The sequence below is a fragment of the Mobula hypostoma genome, chromosome 29 (genome assembly GCF_963921235.1).
Source record: "Mobula hypostoma chromosome 29, sMobHyp1.1, whole genome shotgun sequence".
NCBI lineage: Eukaryota > Metazoa > Chordata > Chondrichthyes > Myliobatiformes > Myliobatidae > Mobula > Mobula hypostoma.
Genome location: NC_086125.1, coordinates 3,759,230 through 3,780,140, shown reverse-complemented (window position 1 = coordinate 3,780,140; position 20,911 = coordinate 3,759,230). Strand labels below are relative to the sequence as shown.

At 46.2% G+C, this 20,911-nt stretch overlaps 1 protein-coding gene across 3 annotated transcripts in view; it reads right to left on the bottom strand.

Moving 5' to 3' along the window:
• Window positions 1-4,626: 4,626 nt before the first annotated feature.
• The window catches only part of LOC134339443 (long-chain fatty acid transport protein 1-like), a 98,615-nt gene continuing 82,330 nt past the window's right edge, over window positions 4,627-20,911 (bottom strand). For all 3 annotated transcript variants that reach the window (XM_063035958.1, XM_063035959.1, XM_063035957.1), the window contains 4 exons: window positions 18,664-18,801; window positions 17,700-17,864; window positions 16,501-16,647; window positions 4,627-10,119 (listed from right to left, as the gene is read on the bottom strand). In XM_063035958.1, the coding sequence (XP_062892028.1) occupies window positions 9,962-10,119; window positions 16,501-16,647; window positions 17,700-17,864; window positions 18,664-18,801 (608 nt within the window). In that variant the 3' untranslated portion in view covers window positions 4,627-9,961. The remainder of the gene's footprint in view (window positions 10,120-16,500; window positions 16,648-17,699; window positions 17,865-18,663; window positions 18,802-20,911) is intronic.

Below are 20,911 nucleotides of genomic sequence, written 5' to 3'. Positions count from 1 at the left end.
GCCTATCAATCTTAGTCTTAAGTAGACTCAAAGATTTGGTCTTCATAGTTCTCTCGTGGCAATGATTTTTACAGATTCACCAACGTCTGGCTGAGAAATTCCTCCTCACCTCAGTTCAAAAGGAACTTTCCTCTATTTTGTGGCTGTGTCTTTGGATCAGGGACTCTGCTCCTACTGGAAACATCCACTGTGGTGAGGCAGGAGCCCGAGGTGACATCACTCCCCACCAAGTGCTGTTGCAGGGTTTCAACCCAAAACATCAACAGTTCCTGCTCCCCCTCCCCCATCCACCCAACAGATGCTGCTTGATCCCCTGAGCTCTTCAGCAGATTGTTTGTTGCTGCAAACACCAGCATCAGCAGCCCCTTCGTGTCACCATTATGACTTTCAGAGTTTTGGAGGGTTGCATGCGATGGCACTGACGGTCTTTATCTACTAGGCAGAGGTTGCTTAGACCCAGACTGCACCCATTCTGCAGAGACAGAATTCATTGAGTCTGCTCTTGTAGAACCTCAGAGATCACCAATAACAATGGAGGATTCTCCTGCTGCTGTTTGCCAGTGGACTGACACAAAGCAAAAACTGAGCTGTTGGGGGGAGCTCTGGCTCAGGCAGCACTGATGGAGGGAAGCAACACTCACAACACGCTGGAGGAACTCAGCAGGTCGGGCAGCATCCATGGAAACGATCAGTCAACGTTTCAGGCCGGAACCCTTCATCAGGACTGTAGAGGGAAGGGGCAGAGGCCCTATAAAGAAGGTGGGGGGGGAGGGTGGGAAGGAGAAGGCTGGTAGGTTCCTGGTGAAAAACCAGAAAGGGGAAAGATAAAGGGGTGGGGGAGGGGAAGCAGGGAGGGGAGAGGCAGGAAAGGTGAAGAAGGAATAGGGGGAAGCACAATGGGTAGTAGAAGGAGGTGGAACCATGAGGGAGGTAGTAGGCAGCTGGGGGAGGGAGCAGAGTGAAACTGGGGTGGGGGAAGGGAGGGGGAGGGAATTACCAGAAGTTGGAGAATTCAATGTTCATACCAAGGGGCTGGAGACTACCTAGACGGTACATGAGGTGTTGCTCCTCCAACCTGAGTTTAGCCTCATCATGGCAGTAGAGGAGGCCATGTATGGACATATCTGAATGGGAATGGGAAGCAGAGTTGAAGTGGGTGGTAACCCGGAGATCCTGTCTGTTGTGGCGGATGGAGTGGAGGTGCTCGACGAAGCAGTCTCCAGCCCCTTGGTAACATAGAATTCTCCAACTTCCAGTAATTCCCTCCCTCTCCCTTCCCCTATCCCTATTTCACTCTGCCCCCTCCCCCAGCTGCCTATCACCTCCCTCATGGTTCCACCTCCTTCTACTACCCATTGTGTTTTCTCCTATTCCTTCTTCACCTTTCCCGCCTATCACCTCCCTGCTTCCCCTTCCCCACCCCTTTATCTTTCCCCTTACTGGTTTTTCACCTGGAACCTACCAGCCTTCTCCTTCCCACCATCCCCCCACCTTCCTTATAGGGCCTCTGCCCCTTCCCTCTTCAGTCCTGACAAAGGGTTCCGGCCTGAAATGTTGACTGATCGTTTCCATGGATGCTGCCCGACCTGCTGAGTTCCTCCAGCTTGTTGTGAGTGTTGCTTTGACCCCAGCATCTGCAGAGTATTTTGTGTTTACTGATGGAGGGAGATAGACAGGCGACATTTTGGCTTAAGACCCTTCACATGGATTTAAAGGAGCTGGCGGTAGACCTGAGGAGAGCTAAGGTATCGGTGACCCCTGTTTCCATCCAGGGGGTCAGTGTGGACATGGTGGTGGATTACAAATACCTGGGGGTATGAATTGACAATAAACTGGACTGGTCAAAGAACACTGAGGCTGTCTACAAGAAGGGTCAGAGCCGTCTCTATTTCCTGAGGAGACTGAGGTCCTTTAACATCTGCTGGACGATGCTAAGGATGTTCTACGAGTCTGTGGTGGCCAGTGCCATCATGTTTGCTGTTGTGTGCTGGGGCAGCAGGCTGAGGGTAGCAGACACCAACAGAATCAACAAACTCATTCGTAAGGCCAGTGATGTTGTGGGGATGGAACTGGACTCTCTGACAGTGGTGTCTGAAAAGAGGATGCTGTCCAAGTTGCATGCCATCTTGGACAATGTCTCCCATCACCTACATAATGGACTGGTTGGGCACAGGAGTACATTCAGCCAGAGACTTATTCCACTGAGATGCAACACAGAGTGTCATAGGAAGTCATTCCTGCTTGTGGCCATCAAACTTTACAACTCCTCCCTTGGAGGGTCAGACACCCTGAGCCAATAGGCTGGTCCTGGCCTTATTTCCTGGCATAATTTATATATTACTATTTAACTATTTATGGTTCTATTACTATTTATTATTTATGGAGCAACTGGAATTAATAAAGTATGACTATGAATAAAGACATAATGGAGATAGCCGGTATAAAAAGGTGAGGGAAATGGATGGAGCAAGAGTTGGCAAGCATTGGATGGATCCAGATCTTGATGGGTGATAGGCAGATGAAGGAGGAGAGTGGAAGTAGCGACAGAGGCTGGTGGCAAAGGGCTGCAGATAATGGAATCAAATGTAAGAGAGATACAGAGGTCGGATGGTAACAGTAGGGAGAGGGTACCAGAGGGAGGAGTGGGTGATGGCCAAATGGAGTGGGTAGCGGATGCCTGAAATTTTGGGCCTTGCATTCAATTATTTCATCGTTTTCCACACAACATAAAAAGGAGGCCATCGGCTCTTTGCGTCTGCTGCTCACAATGCAATCCTCTTCCCCCACTATCTGTTCCTGCAAGCTGTTCTCTCCACGTTCTCATCCACTCCGGAACCAGCATGGATAACTTCACTCACCTTGACACTGAACTGATTCCACAACCACCCACCTTCAAGTTTCACTTTGAAGGACTCTACAACTCATGTTCTCAGTTTTATTTAATTAACAACTTTCTCACCTGCCTATCACTTCCCCCGGGTCCCCTCCTCCTTCCCTTTCTCCTAAGGTTAGCTCTCCTCTCCTATCAGATTCCTTCTTCCCCAGCCCTTTACCTTTACCACCTACTTGGCTTCACCTATCACCTTCTAGCTATCCCTCTTTCCCATCCTTTTTATTTTGGTGTCTTCCCCCTTCCTTTCCAGTCATGAAGAAGGGTCTCAGCCTGAAATGTTGACTGGTTACTCTTTTCCATTGATGCCGCCTGACCTGCTGAGTTGAGTTCCTCCAGCATCTGTGTTTGTTGCTTTGGATTTCCAGTATCTGCAGACTTTTTCATATTTATCTTTCTCTCTCTATTTATTATTGTTTGTCATTTCTTGCACATTAGTTAATTGTTTGTCAGTCTTTGTATAGCAGATCAAAACTATGGGCAGAGATTTAGGGTGGGGGGGGGAAAGATTTAAAAGAAAATTGGTCTAGTTGGGAGGACAGCATGGTTGGCATAGATTCATTGGACCAAAAAGCCTGTGGCAATGCTGTATTGCTAAATATGGTCTCAGAGAACTCTGCATCTTTCCAATTGCTTGAATACAGCATATCTGCATGAAGGGAAGAGTGAGGAGAGATAGCACCAGCCATTTTTGCAGACCCAGGAGACTTCTTGCAGTTTGTCCACGAAGTAGCTTATTTTTCTTCTCTTATGTCTTTCTTTTCTTTACAAGGTGGTCGGGGTTCTGTCGGAGTGCGCGGTCTACAATTCAAACTATGGCTCTTCGCAAGCGGTGGGTTTTCAGACAGGCGCTTTGCTACCTCCGAGAATGGCCTGGATGACATGAGCCTTTGGTGAACAGCCCTGCGGATGACCCGGTTCCTCGCTTATTTCACCGACTGAAGTAGTGTGGGAGACTGAAACATTGAGACAGCAGGTAGTGTGTGCTGGTGTCAAAAGAAGGCCCAGTACTCATGCAAGCCTCTCTCTGTCTTTGATGGTGGCTGAGAGCCTATCAGTCCCCAAGACCGGGGGAGTGGGGGAACGCACTTGAAGAAGCAAAGCGGAAAATTGTAACATTGGAATGGCAAGTTGTTGGTCTGTGCTCTCATTGCGGAGTGACCTCTCTCTCCCTTGATGGAGAAAGAGAGAGAGACCCTGTCTGAGATACCTCTGTGCTGGATTATGGACTGTAGTTTTGATACTCTGTATCATGGTCTCTTTGTGGGGGGCAGTAGTTTGCTGTTGCTTGCCTGATGGGTGGTGGGAGGAGGGTTGGTGCTTCTAGTGGAACAGTTGGGGTGAAGGGGGAGGGTCAAGGCTTCTGTTACTGCTTGTGCAAAGGAAGGGGGAAGGGAAGAAGGGAGGCTTTGGGGTTTTAATGTTTCTATCATTCATTCTATGCTTGCCTTGTGGATGTCTGTGAAGAGTAAGAATTTCAGGTTGTATGCCATATGCATTCTCTGACATCAAATTGAACCATTAATAATGGATGTGCCTTCAACCGCCAAGACCCCAACCTCACCTCAATCTCCTATCTCTTTCTCTCTTCAGTCACACTATTGATACTCTTTTCTAATACCTATTTGTGACCAGCTGTCAAATGATTTTTGAAATCTGTGCTTCCAGTGTTTTGCCAAATTGCAGGTGCTTTGCGAATGAAATTACAGTAAGAGTCTTTTTGAAGATTAGCTTTATTTGTCACATGTACATCTAAACACAGTGAAATTCATCGCTTTGCGTCACATCGAATCATTGAGCATTCTGCTCGGCAGCCCACAAGTGTCACCAACATAGCATGTCCATAACTTACCAAGCTTAACTGTATGTCCTTGGAATGTGGGAAGAAACTGGAGCACACGTATGAAATCCACATGGTCACAGGGAGAATGTTCAAACTCCTTACTGACAGCAGCGGGAATTCATCCCGGCTCTTACAGCTGAATTGGTGAAGACAGGGACTGAAAGCACTCAGGATGACTCTGAAGTACAATTCCAACTTCCCCAAACTCCACAAGAGTTTTCCAGAGCTTTTCAGCCACAGACAGAGTTCGCAATTTGCTGCAAACTGAAGTTCATTTACTTCAAGGTGTCTCGATTGCACTACAATAGGGTTTTATTTCAGTTATGAAACTTCCACGTGGATGGGCTCACCTGACTCCAATAGTGCTTGGCAATGAGGCAGATATAGAGTGGGAGGATACTGAGATTTTTTTTGCCAAAGATTGTTAAGTAAACCAGTTTTCTTTCTGAATAGTCCATGAACCCATGAACACTAATTCATTATTCCTTTTAATTAGCACTACTTTGTTTATTTTGGAATTTATATCTGCACTGTATTGCTGCCACAACAGATCTCACGTCATAGAACACGACAGTACAGAAACAGGCCCTTTGGCCATCTAGTCCACACTGGCCTGGCTTTCTGCCCATTTCCATCTACCTGAACCTCGACCACAGCACTCCATACCTCTCACATCCCTGTACCTATCCAAACTTCTCTTCAATGTTACAATTGAATCTGCCTTTACCACTTCTGCTGACAGCTCAATCCACATTCAAGGTACCCTCTAACTGAAGTTTCCCCTGAGATTCTACATAAACACTTCACCTTTCTCTCTAACCCTATGACCTCTAACTGTCGTCTCACTGAATCTCAGTGAAAAGCCTGCATGCTTTGATCCTATCTATATTTCTTAAAATTTTGTATATTTTCTGTAAGATTACCCCTCATTCTCCTGTGCTCCTGGGATAAAGGCATACCCTTAGTCATAGAATTATGAAAAGTACAGGACAGAAACAAGCCCTTTGGCCCATCTAGACCATGCTGAATAATTTAAACTGCTATTCCATTGATCCGCACTGGGACCATAGCGCCCTATACCCCTACCATCCGTGTACCTATCCAAACTTCTCAAATATTAAAATTGAACCTACATACTCCAGTTGCGCTGGTAGCTCGTTCCACACTCTCAAGACCCTCTGAGTGAAGACTCCTCACGTTTCCTTTAAACCTTTCACCCTTCACCCTTAACCCATGACCTTTAGTTGTAATCCCACCCAACATCAATGGAAAAAGCCTGCATGCATTTACCCTATCTATACCCTTCAATATTTTGTATACTTCTATCAAATCTTCCCTCAATCTTCTATGTTCCAAGGAATAAATTCTTACTTTATTCAATCTTTCCAAATAACTCGGGTCCTCCAGACCCAGCAACATCCTTGTAAATTTTCTCTGCACTCCTTCAAGCTTATTGGTATTTTCTCTTCGGTAGATGGCCAGAACTGCACACAATACTGTTGTTCTAAATACTCTAAATTTGGCTTCACCAGCATCTTACACAACTCCAACGTAACATTTCAACTGCTCTCAATGCCCTGATTTATGAAGGTCAACAGGACAGTGATAATAAACCTGATTTTGACTCCCTTTGGCTTGACTGATGTGTTACTGACAAGATCTTAAAGGGTCTCTTTAATGCCATTCCACATCAGGCATTTAACCAAAGCTCTGTTAGGACACCAAGATCCCATACAACAATTTCATATGGCCATGAAATATCTCCTGCATTTATGGAGCAAAATCAGCCTATTGGTTCTGTTCTACCATTCAATCATAGCTGTTTTTTAAAAACAGAATCCCTCAATTCTCCCTGTAACCATTAATCCCTTACCAATCAAGAACCTGTTTTCTGCCTTAAATGCAAGCAATGATTAGCTCTATTGGCCTCTGTGGCAACGAATTCCACAGCTTCACCACCGTGTCTTAAGAAATTCCTCATTTCAGTTTTAAACTGGCTTCCCTTTATTCTGAGGCGATGCTCTCAGATCCTAATCTCTCCTACTAATGGAACCATCCTCTCCACGTCTACCTATCCAGACTTCTCAATGCCTGCTGGGTTTCAATAAGATTTCTCCTCATCCTACCTAACTGCATGGAGTACAGGCTTGAGCCATAGTAAGTTACAGCATCGCTTGTCTGCGCCAACTACGCTGCTCGTCCTATTTACCGCATTTTGATCATTGTCCTCTAAACCTCTCCTGTCCTGCTAGCTTTTAAACGTTGCTAATGAGCCCACCTCAAGCTATTTCCAGCAGCTTGTTTCAAACACTGGGTGAAAAAGATGCCCCGATGTCCCTTTCAAATCCCTCACTTCTGATCGTGAACCTATTTCTTCTTGTGCTTAGTAGCCCTCTCCCTGGGAGCTTTCACCCTGTCGATGCCCCTTCATGATCTTATGGATCTCTCTCAGGTCCACTCATCAAACTCTCAAGTCGTGGCGCGGTTGAATATTGGTTAGCATAACACTACGACAGTGCGATGACCCGGGTTCAATACCCGCTGCTTTCTGTAAGGAGCTTGCATGGGACTGCGATCGTTTCCTCCAGATGCTCCAGTTTCCCTGCACATTCCAAAAACATAGGGGTATGTATGTAGGTTAACTGGTCACATGGGTGTAATTGGATGGTATGGACTCGTTGGGCCAGAAGGACCCGTTACTGTGCTGAATCTCTGAAGTAAAAATATAAAAATTAAATTAAATTATAATTAATATGTTAAGTAATCTTTTCGAAAAGCAAACCGGAGTTCTCTTGTCTGTGCTAATCTATACGCATATATCAACATTACAGCAGTCGAGTATGAATTTCTGTACCAGATTTCAGCTGATGTTTCAGTAAGGTTTGTACTACTCCTCTCTCCCTCCCTCTCTCACACACACACACATACACACAGGCAGCATTTAAGGCACACAATGTTTAATCATACTTCAACAAAGATACAATATGCACTACTGTACTACCGATTGATAAGTAGACCGTAGTGAGTGGCTGGGCTGGTTAAATCCAGTGAAGAAAACTGATTCTCAAGACATATCAGTCCTTCAAAGAAAAAGAGGTAAATTGTTACAATCTAGTGAAATCAATCATATTCTATCAACCTTCACTTATGCCAGTTTCAATGAAGATTAGTTTCCCAACGTATACCCATGCTTGGTCAGAATATCCATTCTTGTTCGGCAATAGAGTGCCTTGGACACATTCTTGCAGCTAAACATTAAACTTGTGCTTCTGACAATGACGTCCGGAGAGGAGAGTGTTTTTGTTGAGGCTAGCTCCCGGCCAAATTGTCAAGGCTCTCTTTAATCAATTTCCAATAGTGAATAGATTCAAACATAACATGAATAATTCCTATGAGTTTTTAAATATTCCTTGAAGTAGAGATCACATTCTGTATGTGGAGAAAACTCCCTTCTTCCTCTTGAGCTGGGCTGCAGGAAGCATTAAGAATAAACTTACCAGTTCTTGGTGGCAGTCTTTCCTAAGAATGACTCATTCAGCTCCACTGAATGAATTCCGTCTGGATGCAGGTGTTCGATTGCTGAGGAGTGCCTAACTATACACTCTAAATGAAGGCTCTTCCTTATGCCCTTGAGAGTGGCAAATGGAGGAGGGTGTGGGGAAGGATCAGACAGGGGTTCCCGTTTTGCCAGCACGGCATACTCATACTGGGCAGTGGGGGTCTCAGTGGGAGATGGGCTGTCCTGGGGCCAGAGTGAGAAGGGCAGAGCTGCGCTGGAGCACACTTGAGATTGTGCCTGAGCAGAAAGATGGCCGTCAGCGCAGAGTAGGATGGTCGGTGTTTCAGAGGTGCCTGAGCCTGAGCTGTGCTGAGTCTGAACCAACGTTCAGGAGCTCCCTGCATTACCCCTCAATGCTAGTCCTTCAGTCACTGAGTCAGCCCTTTGCTTTGTGTTGGGAGAGTCTCTGGTTTGAGGGTTGGGGGGTGGGGCAGAGGGCAGAAAGAATGCCCCAGAACTCCACATCACACAGCAACCCTAGATATGGACATATGGATACAGGGGTCAAACCAGTGAGGATCCCGGACAAACTGCTTATAAGTCAACAACTTATTTCCCAGCGATACCTCTGTTCCTCATACCAGGGCGAGTGCTTGAAGTGGACCGAGTTCAAGTAAATTAACTCGCTTCTGCTGCATTCACCTGAATGCTGAGCTGAATCTCAGTGATCCAGAGAGCAGCCACAGCAAGTTCCCAAAACAGCAGTGAGGGTGCACATTCACAAACACACACACACACACTCACAAACACACACACACACACACAAAGAAATTGAGACACACCAAGTGGTATCTAGGGTCTCTCACTCACTCACACAAGCACAGAGAGAGACACACAGAGAGAAAAAAAGACAGAGATAGAGGTGGAGATAGATAGGACAGAGACAGACAGAGACAAAGTGTCAGAGAGAGAGAGAGAGAGAGTCAGAGATAGATAGATAGATAGAGAGATTAGCCCCCCTCCGTACAGATACTCCAAAGACAGAGCCCTAGATACATACACACAGAAATCCTCAAGCATAGGGACACATATTAAGAAGTACATAGGCACAAAACACATGGATGCGGAATCCCTAGCCATACATACACACAGAAAAATATCCAAACAAGTACCATGTGGAAAAGCAGGGAACAGGCTGCAACACTACTGTACACCGAGAGTCTAGACTAATAGGGGAAAAAAGAAGGGAGACTGAACCAAGACGGCTGGTGTCAGAGGGCGGGAGATGGTTGGAAGCTGGTGTGACTGCAGGGAGTCTGCGATAGCTGCCTTTCGTGCCTGTCTCCCCTTCCAGCAGCTGGCACGTTGATAGGACACTGTCCCAGAGCAGAGAGTGAAGCCCAACAATTCCTTATTTGTAGATTTCCTATGTTTGAATCCGACCCCTGGATTCCCAGTCCATGGGTATCAGTAGGCAGTTGCATGTTCTGAATTCCTGATTTTAGATCGGGCTCCTGGAGCACTGCTCCTGACTGCAGACCGGAGCCCGGGTTCTGAATAATTCCAAAGTGACTGAGAGACCCGGAATTCAACATCAGTGACCAAATAATGTTTCAGTCCACAGCAGATCCTTTCCCTGCTCGGTGCACAGTTCATACCTCAGCTCTTCCCCCACCTTAACCGTAATTTGTGTTTAATTTTGTTAACATGCCAGGATTGGCTTCCTAATCTAAAGACGATAATTCCCGGCCAGGATCATCTCATACACCTTCCTGTCTAACGGGATATACTTGGACAGTTTTGAGTCGAGGAAGAAAAGCTTGTCTTGCACTTGATGTGGTTCGAAACCTTGCTTGCGTAACCTGGTCTTTTGGATCTTGAACGTACCTGAAACAATAAAGAGATTCCAGTTCATATGGGGTCACCTTCAGTCACCAAATACACATTCAAAATTCCCATCCTGCCGGAAGCACTCAACATCCTCTAGTTAAAGAAATTTCTCAACTCCGTTCTAGATCACTCTATTCTGAGGCTGTGTGCTCTGGTCCGAGGCTCCTGACTATAGGAAATTTCCTCTTCATAGCCACTCTATCTGGGCCTTCAATATGTTTCAAATAAATCCTCCCTCACTCTTGAAAACTCCAGTGAGTACAGGTCCAGACCCATCAAATGCTCCACATACATTAACCCTTTCATCCCAGGATCATTCTTGAGACCCTCTTCTATGCCCAGCATGTTTTCTTAGATAACGGGCTCACAATACTCCAAGTGCAGTCTGAACAATGCCTTATAAAGCCTCAGCATTACATCCTTGCTTTTATATTCTAGTCCTCTCAAAATGAATGCTAATGTTTCATTTACCTTCCTCAACTCTGACTCAACCTGCAAGTTAACTGAGCAAAGCAAGGCATTAATACAAATAATCATAGTACAACTAAACAGAGCTAGAGACTAAGGCACGGTACTGCAACAGGATGTCCAAGATGTTCCAACGTTGAGTCGTAATTAGTTAGTTCAAGAACGTAATGGTTGTAGGGGGATAATAGTCTTTAAATTAGAGCTAGACTCCTGTTCTTCTCACAAATTGGAGAGCAAGTCTGAAATTTCCCCCTTCAAAACATAACTAAAGCTCACAGTAGACTTTGTTCAGACAAGAAGTTAGGAGTGGGGTTAAAATTGAGATCAGCCATGATTGAAGCAGATTGTGAAGATCAATTAAAATAAAGGAACACTGCAAATGTTAGCAGACTGAAATAAAACAGAAAATGGTCAGGCAGCATCTGTGAGGGAAGATTTTTACTCAGAATGGTAGATGCCTGGTATAGTGGTAGAGGAAAATACAATAGAGGCTTTTAAGAGATGCTTGGACAGATGTTTAAGAGATGGAGGGGTGTGGACATTGTGTAGGTAAAAGGGACTAGTGTTTGGGTGTTTCTGATTTGTTTTTTAGCTGGTTTGACAGAACATTGTGGGCCAAACCGCCTGTCCTGTGTTGTACTGTTCTATATTCTGTGAAACTGAATTAATGTGCCAAGTCGGAGAGCCTTGTCAGAAAGGATCTTTGGACTGAAACATTAACCCCGTTTCTCTCTCCACAGATGCTGCTTGACCTGCTGAGTGGTTCTGTATAAGGACACGAAGGTTGGCGCATCCCCGCCTCTTCCTAATTCTTCCAGAGGTGACCAGAGGAAATTGAAGCCAGACCCCAGTCAGAGACCTTGCAACGTCAGAGGGATGTCTACTTTTCCCTACTTCTTGGGGTAGAGATGTCACACATGCTTCTCGTTGCTTTCTGGGGCAGCTGTCTGGTGTGGAGAGCTCAGATAGATAGATAGATAGATAGATATACTTTACTGATCCCAAGGGAAATTGGGTTTCGTTACAGCCGCACCAACCAAGAATAGAGCATAAATATAGTAATACAAAAACAACAAACAATCAAACAACAAAATGCAAACTGTGCCAGATGGAAAATAAGTCCAGGACCAGTCTATTGGCTCAGGGTGTCTGACCCTCCACGGGAGGAGCTGCAAGTTCGATGGCCACAGGCAGGAACGACCTCCCGTGCTGCCCAGTGTTGTATCTCAGTGCAATATGGCCGAAGTCCAACAGTAAAAAGTTCAATATCCGGTCTACAAACACGTTCCTCAATCGTAATATGACCTGGATTGCACCATGAGATGTGGTGTAATCCACCCTCAGTGCTCCAGTATTCACTCGGCATCAGAATCAGAACTAGATCAGGTTTATTATCACTGGCATACTGTATCTCGTGAAACTTGTTGTTTTGTGGCAGCACTACAGTGCAACACTTAATAATAAAGTATTAATTACAGTAAGTATATAAGAAAACTAATTAAATAAGTAATGCAAAAAGAGAGGTATAAATACCAGGGAAATGTTCATCGGTACAGTGCGCATTCCGAAATCCAATGGAGGGAGGGAGGAAGATAGAGTCATAGAGAAGTACAGCACAGAAATAAATAAATACCAGGGAAATGTTCATCGGTACAGTGCCCATTCTGAAATCCGATGGAGGAAGGGTGGAAGACAGAGTCATAGAGAAGTACAGCACAGAAATAGGCCCTGTGGTCCATCTAGTCCATGCCGAAACCATTTAAACTGCCTACTCCCACCAACCTCCATCCTAGCCATAGCCCTCTGCATCTCTACTGTCCATGTACCTATCCAAATCTCTCTTCAACGTTGAAATCGAGCTCCCATGCACCACTTGCACTGGAAGCTCAATCCACATGCTCACCACCCTCTGAGAGAAGAAGTTTCCCCTAAGTTCCCTTAAACTTTTCACCTTTCACCCTTAACCCATAACTTCTGGTTATAGTACCACCCAACCTCAGTGGAAAAAGCCTGCTTGCATTTACCCTATCTATGCCCCTCATAATTTTGTATACCGCTATCAAATCTCCTCTCAATTTTCTACATCCCCAGGAATATTCAATCTTTCCATATAACTTAGGACCCAGCAACTTCCTTGCAAATTTTCTCTGCATCCTTTCAACCTTGTTTACATCTTTCCTGCAGGTAGGTGACCAAAACTGTACACAATACTGCAAATTAGGCTTCACCAATGTCTGCTACAACTTCAGCATAACATCCCATCTTCTGTACTCAATACTTTGATTTATGAAGGCCAATGTACCAAAAGTTTTCTTTACGACCCTCTCTACCTGTGGCACTACTTTCAATGAATAATGGACCTGTATTCACAGATCCCTTTGTTTTACCACACTCCTCAGTGCCCTACTGTTCACTGCGTAAGACCTACCCTGGTTGATCCTACCAAAGTGCAATGCCTCACACTTATCTCCATTAAGTTCCATCTGCCATTTTTCTGCCCATTTTTTCAGCTGGTCCAGATCCTGCTACATTCCATGATAGTCTTCCTTGCTTAGAATACCTTCCCGTAACTCCCACAACTGATATCAGACTCAAGGGCCTGTAATTTCTTGGTTTATTTTTAGAGCTTTTCTTAAACAGTGCAACAACACTGGCTATCCTTCAATCCTCTGGCACGTCACCTGTCATGACAGATGATTTAAACATCTCTGCTAGAGCCCAGCAATTTAACACTTCCCTCCCGCTGGACCCAAGGGAACAACGTGTCAGGCTCTGGAGACTTAGAATCAGAATCAGATTTATTATCACTGGCATGTGATGTGAAATTTGTTAACTTAGCAGCAGTTCAATGCAATACATAATGTAGAAGAAAAAAAACACAAAATAAAATCATAGATAAATTACAGTATATTGAACAGATTAAAAATCATACAAAAAACAGAAATACTATATATTAAAAAGGAAGTGAGGTAGTGTCCAAGGGTTCAATGTCCATTTAGGTATCGGATGCCAGTGGGGAAGAAGCTGTTCCTGAATCACTGAGTGTGTGCCTTCAGGCTTCTGTACCTCCCACCTGATGGTAACAGTGAGAAAAGGGCATGCCCTGGGTGCTGGAGGTTCTTAATAATGGACGCTGCCTTTCTGAGACACCACTCCTTGAAGATGCCCTGGGTACTTTGTAGGCTAGTTCCCAAGATGAAGCTGACTAGATTTACAACCCTCTGCAGCTTCTTTTGGTCCTGTGCAGTAGCCCCCCACCCCCGCATACCAGACAGTGATGCAGCCTGTCAGAATGCTCTCCATGGTACAACTATAGAAGTTTTTGAGTGTATTTGTTGACATGCCAAATCTCTTCAAACTCCTAATGAAGTGTAGCCGCTGTCTTGCCTTCTTTATAACTGCATCGATATGTTGGAATCAGGTTAGATCCTCAGATATCTTGACACCCAGGAACTTGGAACTGCTCACTCTCTCCGCTTCTGATCCCTCTACAAGGATTGGTACGTGTTCCTTCAATGGTATGTTTATCCACCCTAATCTGCCTCAAGAAACCACACACCTCCTCCTCTGTAATGTGTATAAAGTCCATGAATTTTGATGCCATTTTGCCTCAATTCTATAGACGCTGTGTCCATCTCCTCGGTAAATACAAATGCAAACATTGCATTTAAGACATCGCCATCTCTTTTGGCTCCACATGTAGATTACCATTCTGATCTTCCAGAAGACCAAGATGTTCCTGAAACATTGAGTGTGTGTCTTCAGGCTCCCTTACTCACTCCTTGATGGTAGCACTGAGACACGGGCATGCCCTGGGTGACGGGGGTTGTTAAGGATGGATGCAACATATTTTGAGGCATCGCCATTTGATGGTGTCCTGCATGCTGGGGAGGCTGGTGCCCATGATGGAGCTGGCTGAGTTTACAGCTTCCTGCAGCTTTTTACTGATCCTGTGCAGAGGCCCGTCCATACTAGATGGTGAAGCAACCAGTTAGAATGCTCTCCATGATACATCTCCAAAGATATGCGAGTGTCCTCGGTGACGCACCAATTCTCCTTAAACACCTAATGGAATATAGCCACTGGTGTGCTTTCTTCATAATTGCATCCATATGTTAGCCCAGGATAGATCCCCTGAGATGTTGACACCCAAGAATTTTCCACTTCTGATCTCTCAACGAGGACTGGTGAATGTTTCCTCAAATTTCCCTTCCTTAAATCCACAATCAGTTCCTTGGTCTTACTGATGTTGAGTCTAAGGTTGTTGTTGGGTCACCACATACCAGCTGATCTATCTCACTCCTGTACGTCCCTTGTTACCGTCTAAAATTCAGTCAACAATAGTTGTGTCGTCAGTAAATTTACAGATGATGTTTGAGCCATACGATCAGGGGTGTAGAGGGAGTTGAGCAATGGGCTAATCATGTGCCAATGTTGACTGTCAGTGAAATGGAAATGTAATTTCCAATCTGCACATAATGTGCTCTCCTGGTGAGGAAGGCAAGGATCCAGTTGCAGATGGAGGTACAGAGGCCCAGGTTTTGGAGCTTGTTGATCAGAACTGAGGGTGTGATTGTGCTGAACACAGAGATGTAGTCACTAAACAGCAGCCTGTTGTTGGTATTGCTATTGTCCAGGTGATTGAACGTAAAGTGGAGAGCTAGTGAGATTGCATCCACTGTAGATCTACAGTGACAACAGACAAATTCCAGTGGGTCTGGGACAAGGTTCCTGCTTAGGCAAGACTTGATTCTAGCCATGACCAACTTATCAAAGCACTTCACGACAGTCAATATGAGTGTCACTGGGCGACTGTCATTAATGCAGCTCACCTTGCCCTTCTTGGACACTAGTACGGTTATCGTCCTTTTGAAGTAAGTGGTAGCCTCCGACTGCAGCAGAGAGAGATTGAAAATGTCTTTGAACACTCCTGCCAGTTAGTTGGCATGGGTTTTCAGAGCCTCACCAGGTACACCGTCAGGGCTGGATGCCTTGTGAGAGTTCACCCTCTTGAAAGATTTTCTGACATCAGCCTCTGAGACAGAGATCACAGAGTTGGCAGATGTTGCAGGGATTTACACGTTTGTAGTTTATTCTTCTTTTCAAAGAGAGCATAAAACGTGTTGAGCAACACACATCAAAGTAGCTGGTGAATGCAGCAGGCCAGGCAGCATCTGTAGGAAGAGGTGCAGTCGACGTTTCAGGCCGAGACCCTGATGTGTGTTGCTTGAATTTCCAGCATCTGCAGAATTCCTGTTGTTTGCGTTTAAATAAGACGTGTTGTGCTCATCTGGGAGTGCAACATCATAATCATTCACGATGTTAGGTTTTACTTTGTAGGAAGAACTCTGTTAACTCTACTTTTCTTGCTTATTCTGTTATTGTCACCATAGCATTTCCTTTACACTACTTCAGATTGCAATCTTTAACCACTCTGCTGTTTGCTGCTCATCGTGCATTTTAAATGTTGCACTTGCTGTTACTAAGTATACAGTTTATTCATCACATGAGCCACAAATTTCAATGCAAAAAGAGCTGGAGGACCTTAACGTGTCAGGCAGCATCCATGGAGGGAAATGGACAGTCAGTGTTACAGGCCGAGAACCCTTCATCTGGTCTGGAAACTCCAAATGATGATTGCCCATTTATCCTCCTTAGATGCTGCCTGACCCACTGAGTTCTTCCAGTGCTTTGGGGGTCTTTCCAGATTCCCAGCATCTGCAGTTTCGTGTCCCAAATTTCACTGCACTCTGCTGTATCTGAGTATAAATACTCTAAAATAATCCAGAGAGATAGGGGACCCTTCTGCTGGGATGATGTGCTGAGTCATGGATGAAGAAGGGAGGGGGAATGGAAACTCCCCTTTCATCCACACAAGAGGCTGCACAACACAGGCCCTGAGGTACGTACTTGTGGTGTCAACGGCGGGGAGGATGCGGAGGAACACAGGCCTGGCGTAAGGAGGAAGCACCGCCATCAGCTCCTGGTACAGGTGCTCAGGATTAACCTTGTTGTCAGGATCCGCGATTGCCGCCATTCCAGCCTTCCCTTCCACGCCTGGCAGGAGAACAGAAGAGAATACAAAAGCAAAGTTAATATTGTGGGCACTGGAGACCTGAAAAGGGAACGATGAACAGTCTGCAGCCCTTCCTCAGAGAGGCTGGGGGGATGAAGGGTGTTCGCACCTCTGACCCACCAGCTGCAGCCCTGCTTCTCCCCAGCGAGCTGGATTTCACCCTGACCTCACTGTGGGCCATAGCATCTCAGGGAGATGGAAGTCAGAGTGCAGCTCCCATTCCCCTTTACTGATCATGGTTTGGGGCAATGGTGGTAGAGGGGAAAACATTGCAGCTGTGCCTCTGGAGCTGTTGGGATCCTCCAAACCTGGTGAAAGTGCTGGCTGGCGTGGTGTTCTACCCCCATGTAACGGTGTGCTTGCTTCCCCCTCCTCCACTACCGCCCATCTGTGGCTGTCACCGGGAATAAAGTAACCCATTGTACTAGCATTCCACCCAGTGACAGATACTCTCCTCCTACATCCCTGAGAAGGGACCTCCTGTTCTCACTGTACACGAGTGGAAGGAAACTAAGAACTCCCATCCTTGATCTCCATCGCTGCTGGGGCAGTGGAACTTCCCAGTCTCTGAACTCTATAACAAGAGGGTCAGTAGGATCTCCTAACCCCGATCTCCATCACTGCAGGGGCAGTAGGACCCACCCATCTATGATTGCCATCACTGAAGGGGCAACAGGACTTCCAAGTCTCTGATCTCTATCATTGGAAGGGAAGTAAGACCTCCCAGTGTCTGTTCTCCACCATTGGAGGGGTACTAAGATCTCCCAGTCTCCAATCTCCATCACTGGAAGGGTAATAGTTGCATGGCTATCCTTCCCACAGCTCCCCAAGCACCAACACCCAGGACAGGCAATCCAACAGCGCCCTGGAGGTACGTCCCCAGGCAGAATGTCACTAGCTCAAGGGAAGAAAACACCTGCCCACAAATCAGCAGTGGACACAGCAGGGGCTGAGGGCCTTGGTTCTATGCTGGGTGCCCCTGCTGGTCAGTAGCGGGCAGTGGCTCGGGGCTGCAACTGAGAACTCGGCCTACCCGGCACTGGCACTCCGTACACTGCCACGTCAGTCAGGTTCAACAGCTGGCTCAGGGTGCCCTCCACCTCCGTGGTCGAGACATTCTCCCCCCGCCACCTGAAGGTGTCTCCACTTCGGTCCTTGAAGTACATGTAGCCCAGGTCATCCATCACCAGAACGTCACCTGAGGGGTGTGAGAAATAGTGTATCAGAATTCAGCTGCACGTCGGGACCTCCCATTCCCCGACCTCCATTACTGGAGGAGCAGTGAAACATCCCTGTCCCAATCTCCAACAGCAGATGGGCAGTATATGGCCTCCCACTCCCTGATCTCAATCACCGGAAAGGCAGAACAAACATCCGGTCCCCAATGTTCATCACGAGGGAGGCAGTATAACCGCCCAGTACCCAGTCTCCATCCTAGAGAGACAGTAGAACCACCCAGTCCCCAATCTCCATCACTAGAGAGGCAGTTGGACCTGTCATCACCAGGTGGACTGCAGAACCTCTGAGCACCCATCGCCATAAGATAAAAATTCAGCATCTCCCAACACAGACCACAGGGAATGTAAATCAAGAAACACCCAAGAAACGAAGAAAGGAATTGTTGATAATTTAGGTTGAAACACTACATCAGATCTGAGAATGGAGAGTGAAGATAATTCCTTCCCAACATGCTAGTCAACCTGCTGAGTTCCTCCAGTAGTTTGCTTTTTGCTCCACATTTCAGCACCTGCAGTCTCTGGTGTCTCCACATTAACTCCATTCCTCCATCCACAGAGGCTGCCTGGTTTGCAGAGCATTTCAGCATTTAAAAATACAGAGACGTTAGAAGTACTCTGTGAGACTTGGTTGGATGGAGCAGGGAGTTGGGGTCCAGGGCTCTGCAGGGGGACAGGTGGGGGTTGGGGGGGGGGGGAACATTACAACAAATACTTGCTACTCCCTCAGTTACCCAGTCTGCAGCATCCCAGGGTCCGTACCTGACAGGTAGGCGCAGTCTCCTTTCTTAAACACGTTGTAGGCAATCTTCTCATTTGTGGCAGACTTGCTGGCGTAGCCATCGAAGCGGCGGAGTGGGTCCTGTTGGTTTATCCGACCTACCAGCTGGCCCGGCTCCCCTACGGCACAAAGGGTGGGTGTCAGTGAGCTCCAAGGCAGAAGGTCCACACCACCCTCCCTGGCCCCAAGACAGACAGACAGACAGTCAGCCACTGTGAACACCGAGATACTTCCACCTCTACAGACTCTCATTGCACGCACCACGCAACCAATGATAGACACGCCATTTCAGCCAGGAGGTACAGCAGCCTGAAGCCCCACATCACCGAGTTCAGAAGGTATCCTGTTGGGTGCATGATGCCCCGATATAAAATTTCCAATGCACGAGAACATAAGGGGCTGCAGAGTGTAGTGGAACAGTACGGTCTATCACAGGCACAGCCTTTCCCACTACTGACAGCATCTACAGGATCCGCTGTCCTGGTAGCAGTGCTATCATCAACGATCGCCAGCATCCCCGTCATGCACTCTTCTCACCGAGACCAGGAGATTACAGGATACAGCAGCCTGAAGTCCCACACCACGAGGTTCAGGCTGAGGGACAGCTACTTTGCGACAACCATCACATTTCTGAACCAAGCTGCACAACTCGAATTCCACCTCACAAACAGAACTCAATGGGCCACCTCTTGCACTACCATGGACTTGTCTGTGATTGTTTATTTTCTCTGTACTAACATCCTTCTTTCGCTCTCTTTTCACTATCACGTATAATTTATGTTCTGTGAGTTGTCGGTACCTGCTGTAAGCATGTTAGTCACTGTATCTGCACCTCACAGTACTTGTGGGCGCGGCACATTTCCAATTGGCTCCACACCATCTTGACACATCTTCAAGATGGTGCTAAGCTGTGGTCTCCATGAAGATCTTAGCTCAGAATTAGTTTTTTTATTAAATTCATAGGGATGGTTTTGGGGACAGAGAGGGGTGTTAGTAGTCAAGTTTGCACTTACGACAGAGAAGGAAGTTAGGGATGTGGAAGTATATTTGAAACTTAGAGATTTTTAATGTATTTAATCTTGTAAAGTGACAAAATGGAACCTGTATAATTCCAGGCTGCTTTGCTATAAGCTAAGATTTTTACGTGGCGGGAAGCAAGTAATGCCCTGATCATTATTTATCGTGCAACTAAGGGGACATTGATATTCTGTGTGGCCTTGAGTACTGTGGCTGTAGTGCAGGAGCTGACTCCCGGAACAGGTAACAGCCAAAGAACAGCCAGAAAACTTGCATAAAAAAAAAACAAACTTTGAAAGCTGTAAATCAGAAGCTGCCTACCATCACGAGGAGTAGAGGTGCTTTTCCTTGCAAGCAATAAACATGCTGTTGAACCGATCCATTCTGTTTTTCTTTGGTTCTTTGTTATAAGACCTAAAATATCTTATAACAAAAGGTTCACAACAGGGATTAGGGACAGGGATGTGAGTAGTTAAAGAGCAGATTAGGATTCAGGGATAGGACCATGGAGGAGTTAAGAGTCAGGCCCCTCCATTCCACGCTCGAAGTCCAGTGAGGTGGATGGGTAACAAAGAACATCCAGAGTGAAGACCTCTGATCAGAGCTCAAAGGCCAGCGACATGGTTAGGTGACAAAGAACATGCATGGATGTCGGGCTGTCCCAGGTTGGTGGGTCCTGGGATCGGATATCTATGTAAGCAGCAAGCACAAGGAAGTAAGAGGGCCGGTTGGTCGGGGTCTTGTCATCCAATCGAGGGGATGGTGTCGAAATCAAAGCCCGAAGATTAATTGAAAGTCCAGAATTTGAAGCCTGAGACTGGAGGCGTAGAAGCTTGTTCTAGAGTTGGGACTTGCTTTTTTGTTGCTTGTCTTCTCTTTTGTTGTATTCTGTGTTGTTCTGCCAGGCATTGTGGACATGCTATGCCGTTGCCAAAATATGTGGCACACTTTATGGCCTGCCCCCAGCACATCCTTGGGTGTGTTAGCTGTTAGTGCAAATTCAGCCCTGGTAATTTTTCATGTACATGTGATATATAAATCTGATTCTGAAAAGGAACCTGATTTGACTTGACTTAACCAAAGAATAAATTGTGCCACAGTTCAAGAGAAGACGGTGGATTGTTTAGAGGGAAATAGAGTTCAAAGGAAGCAAGCGAGGGCAGTTGGGATATTCTGCACATTACAGATCTTGTGGAGATGTTGGACTGTGTA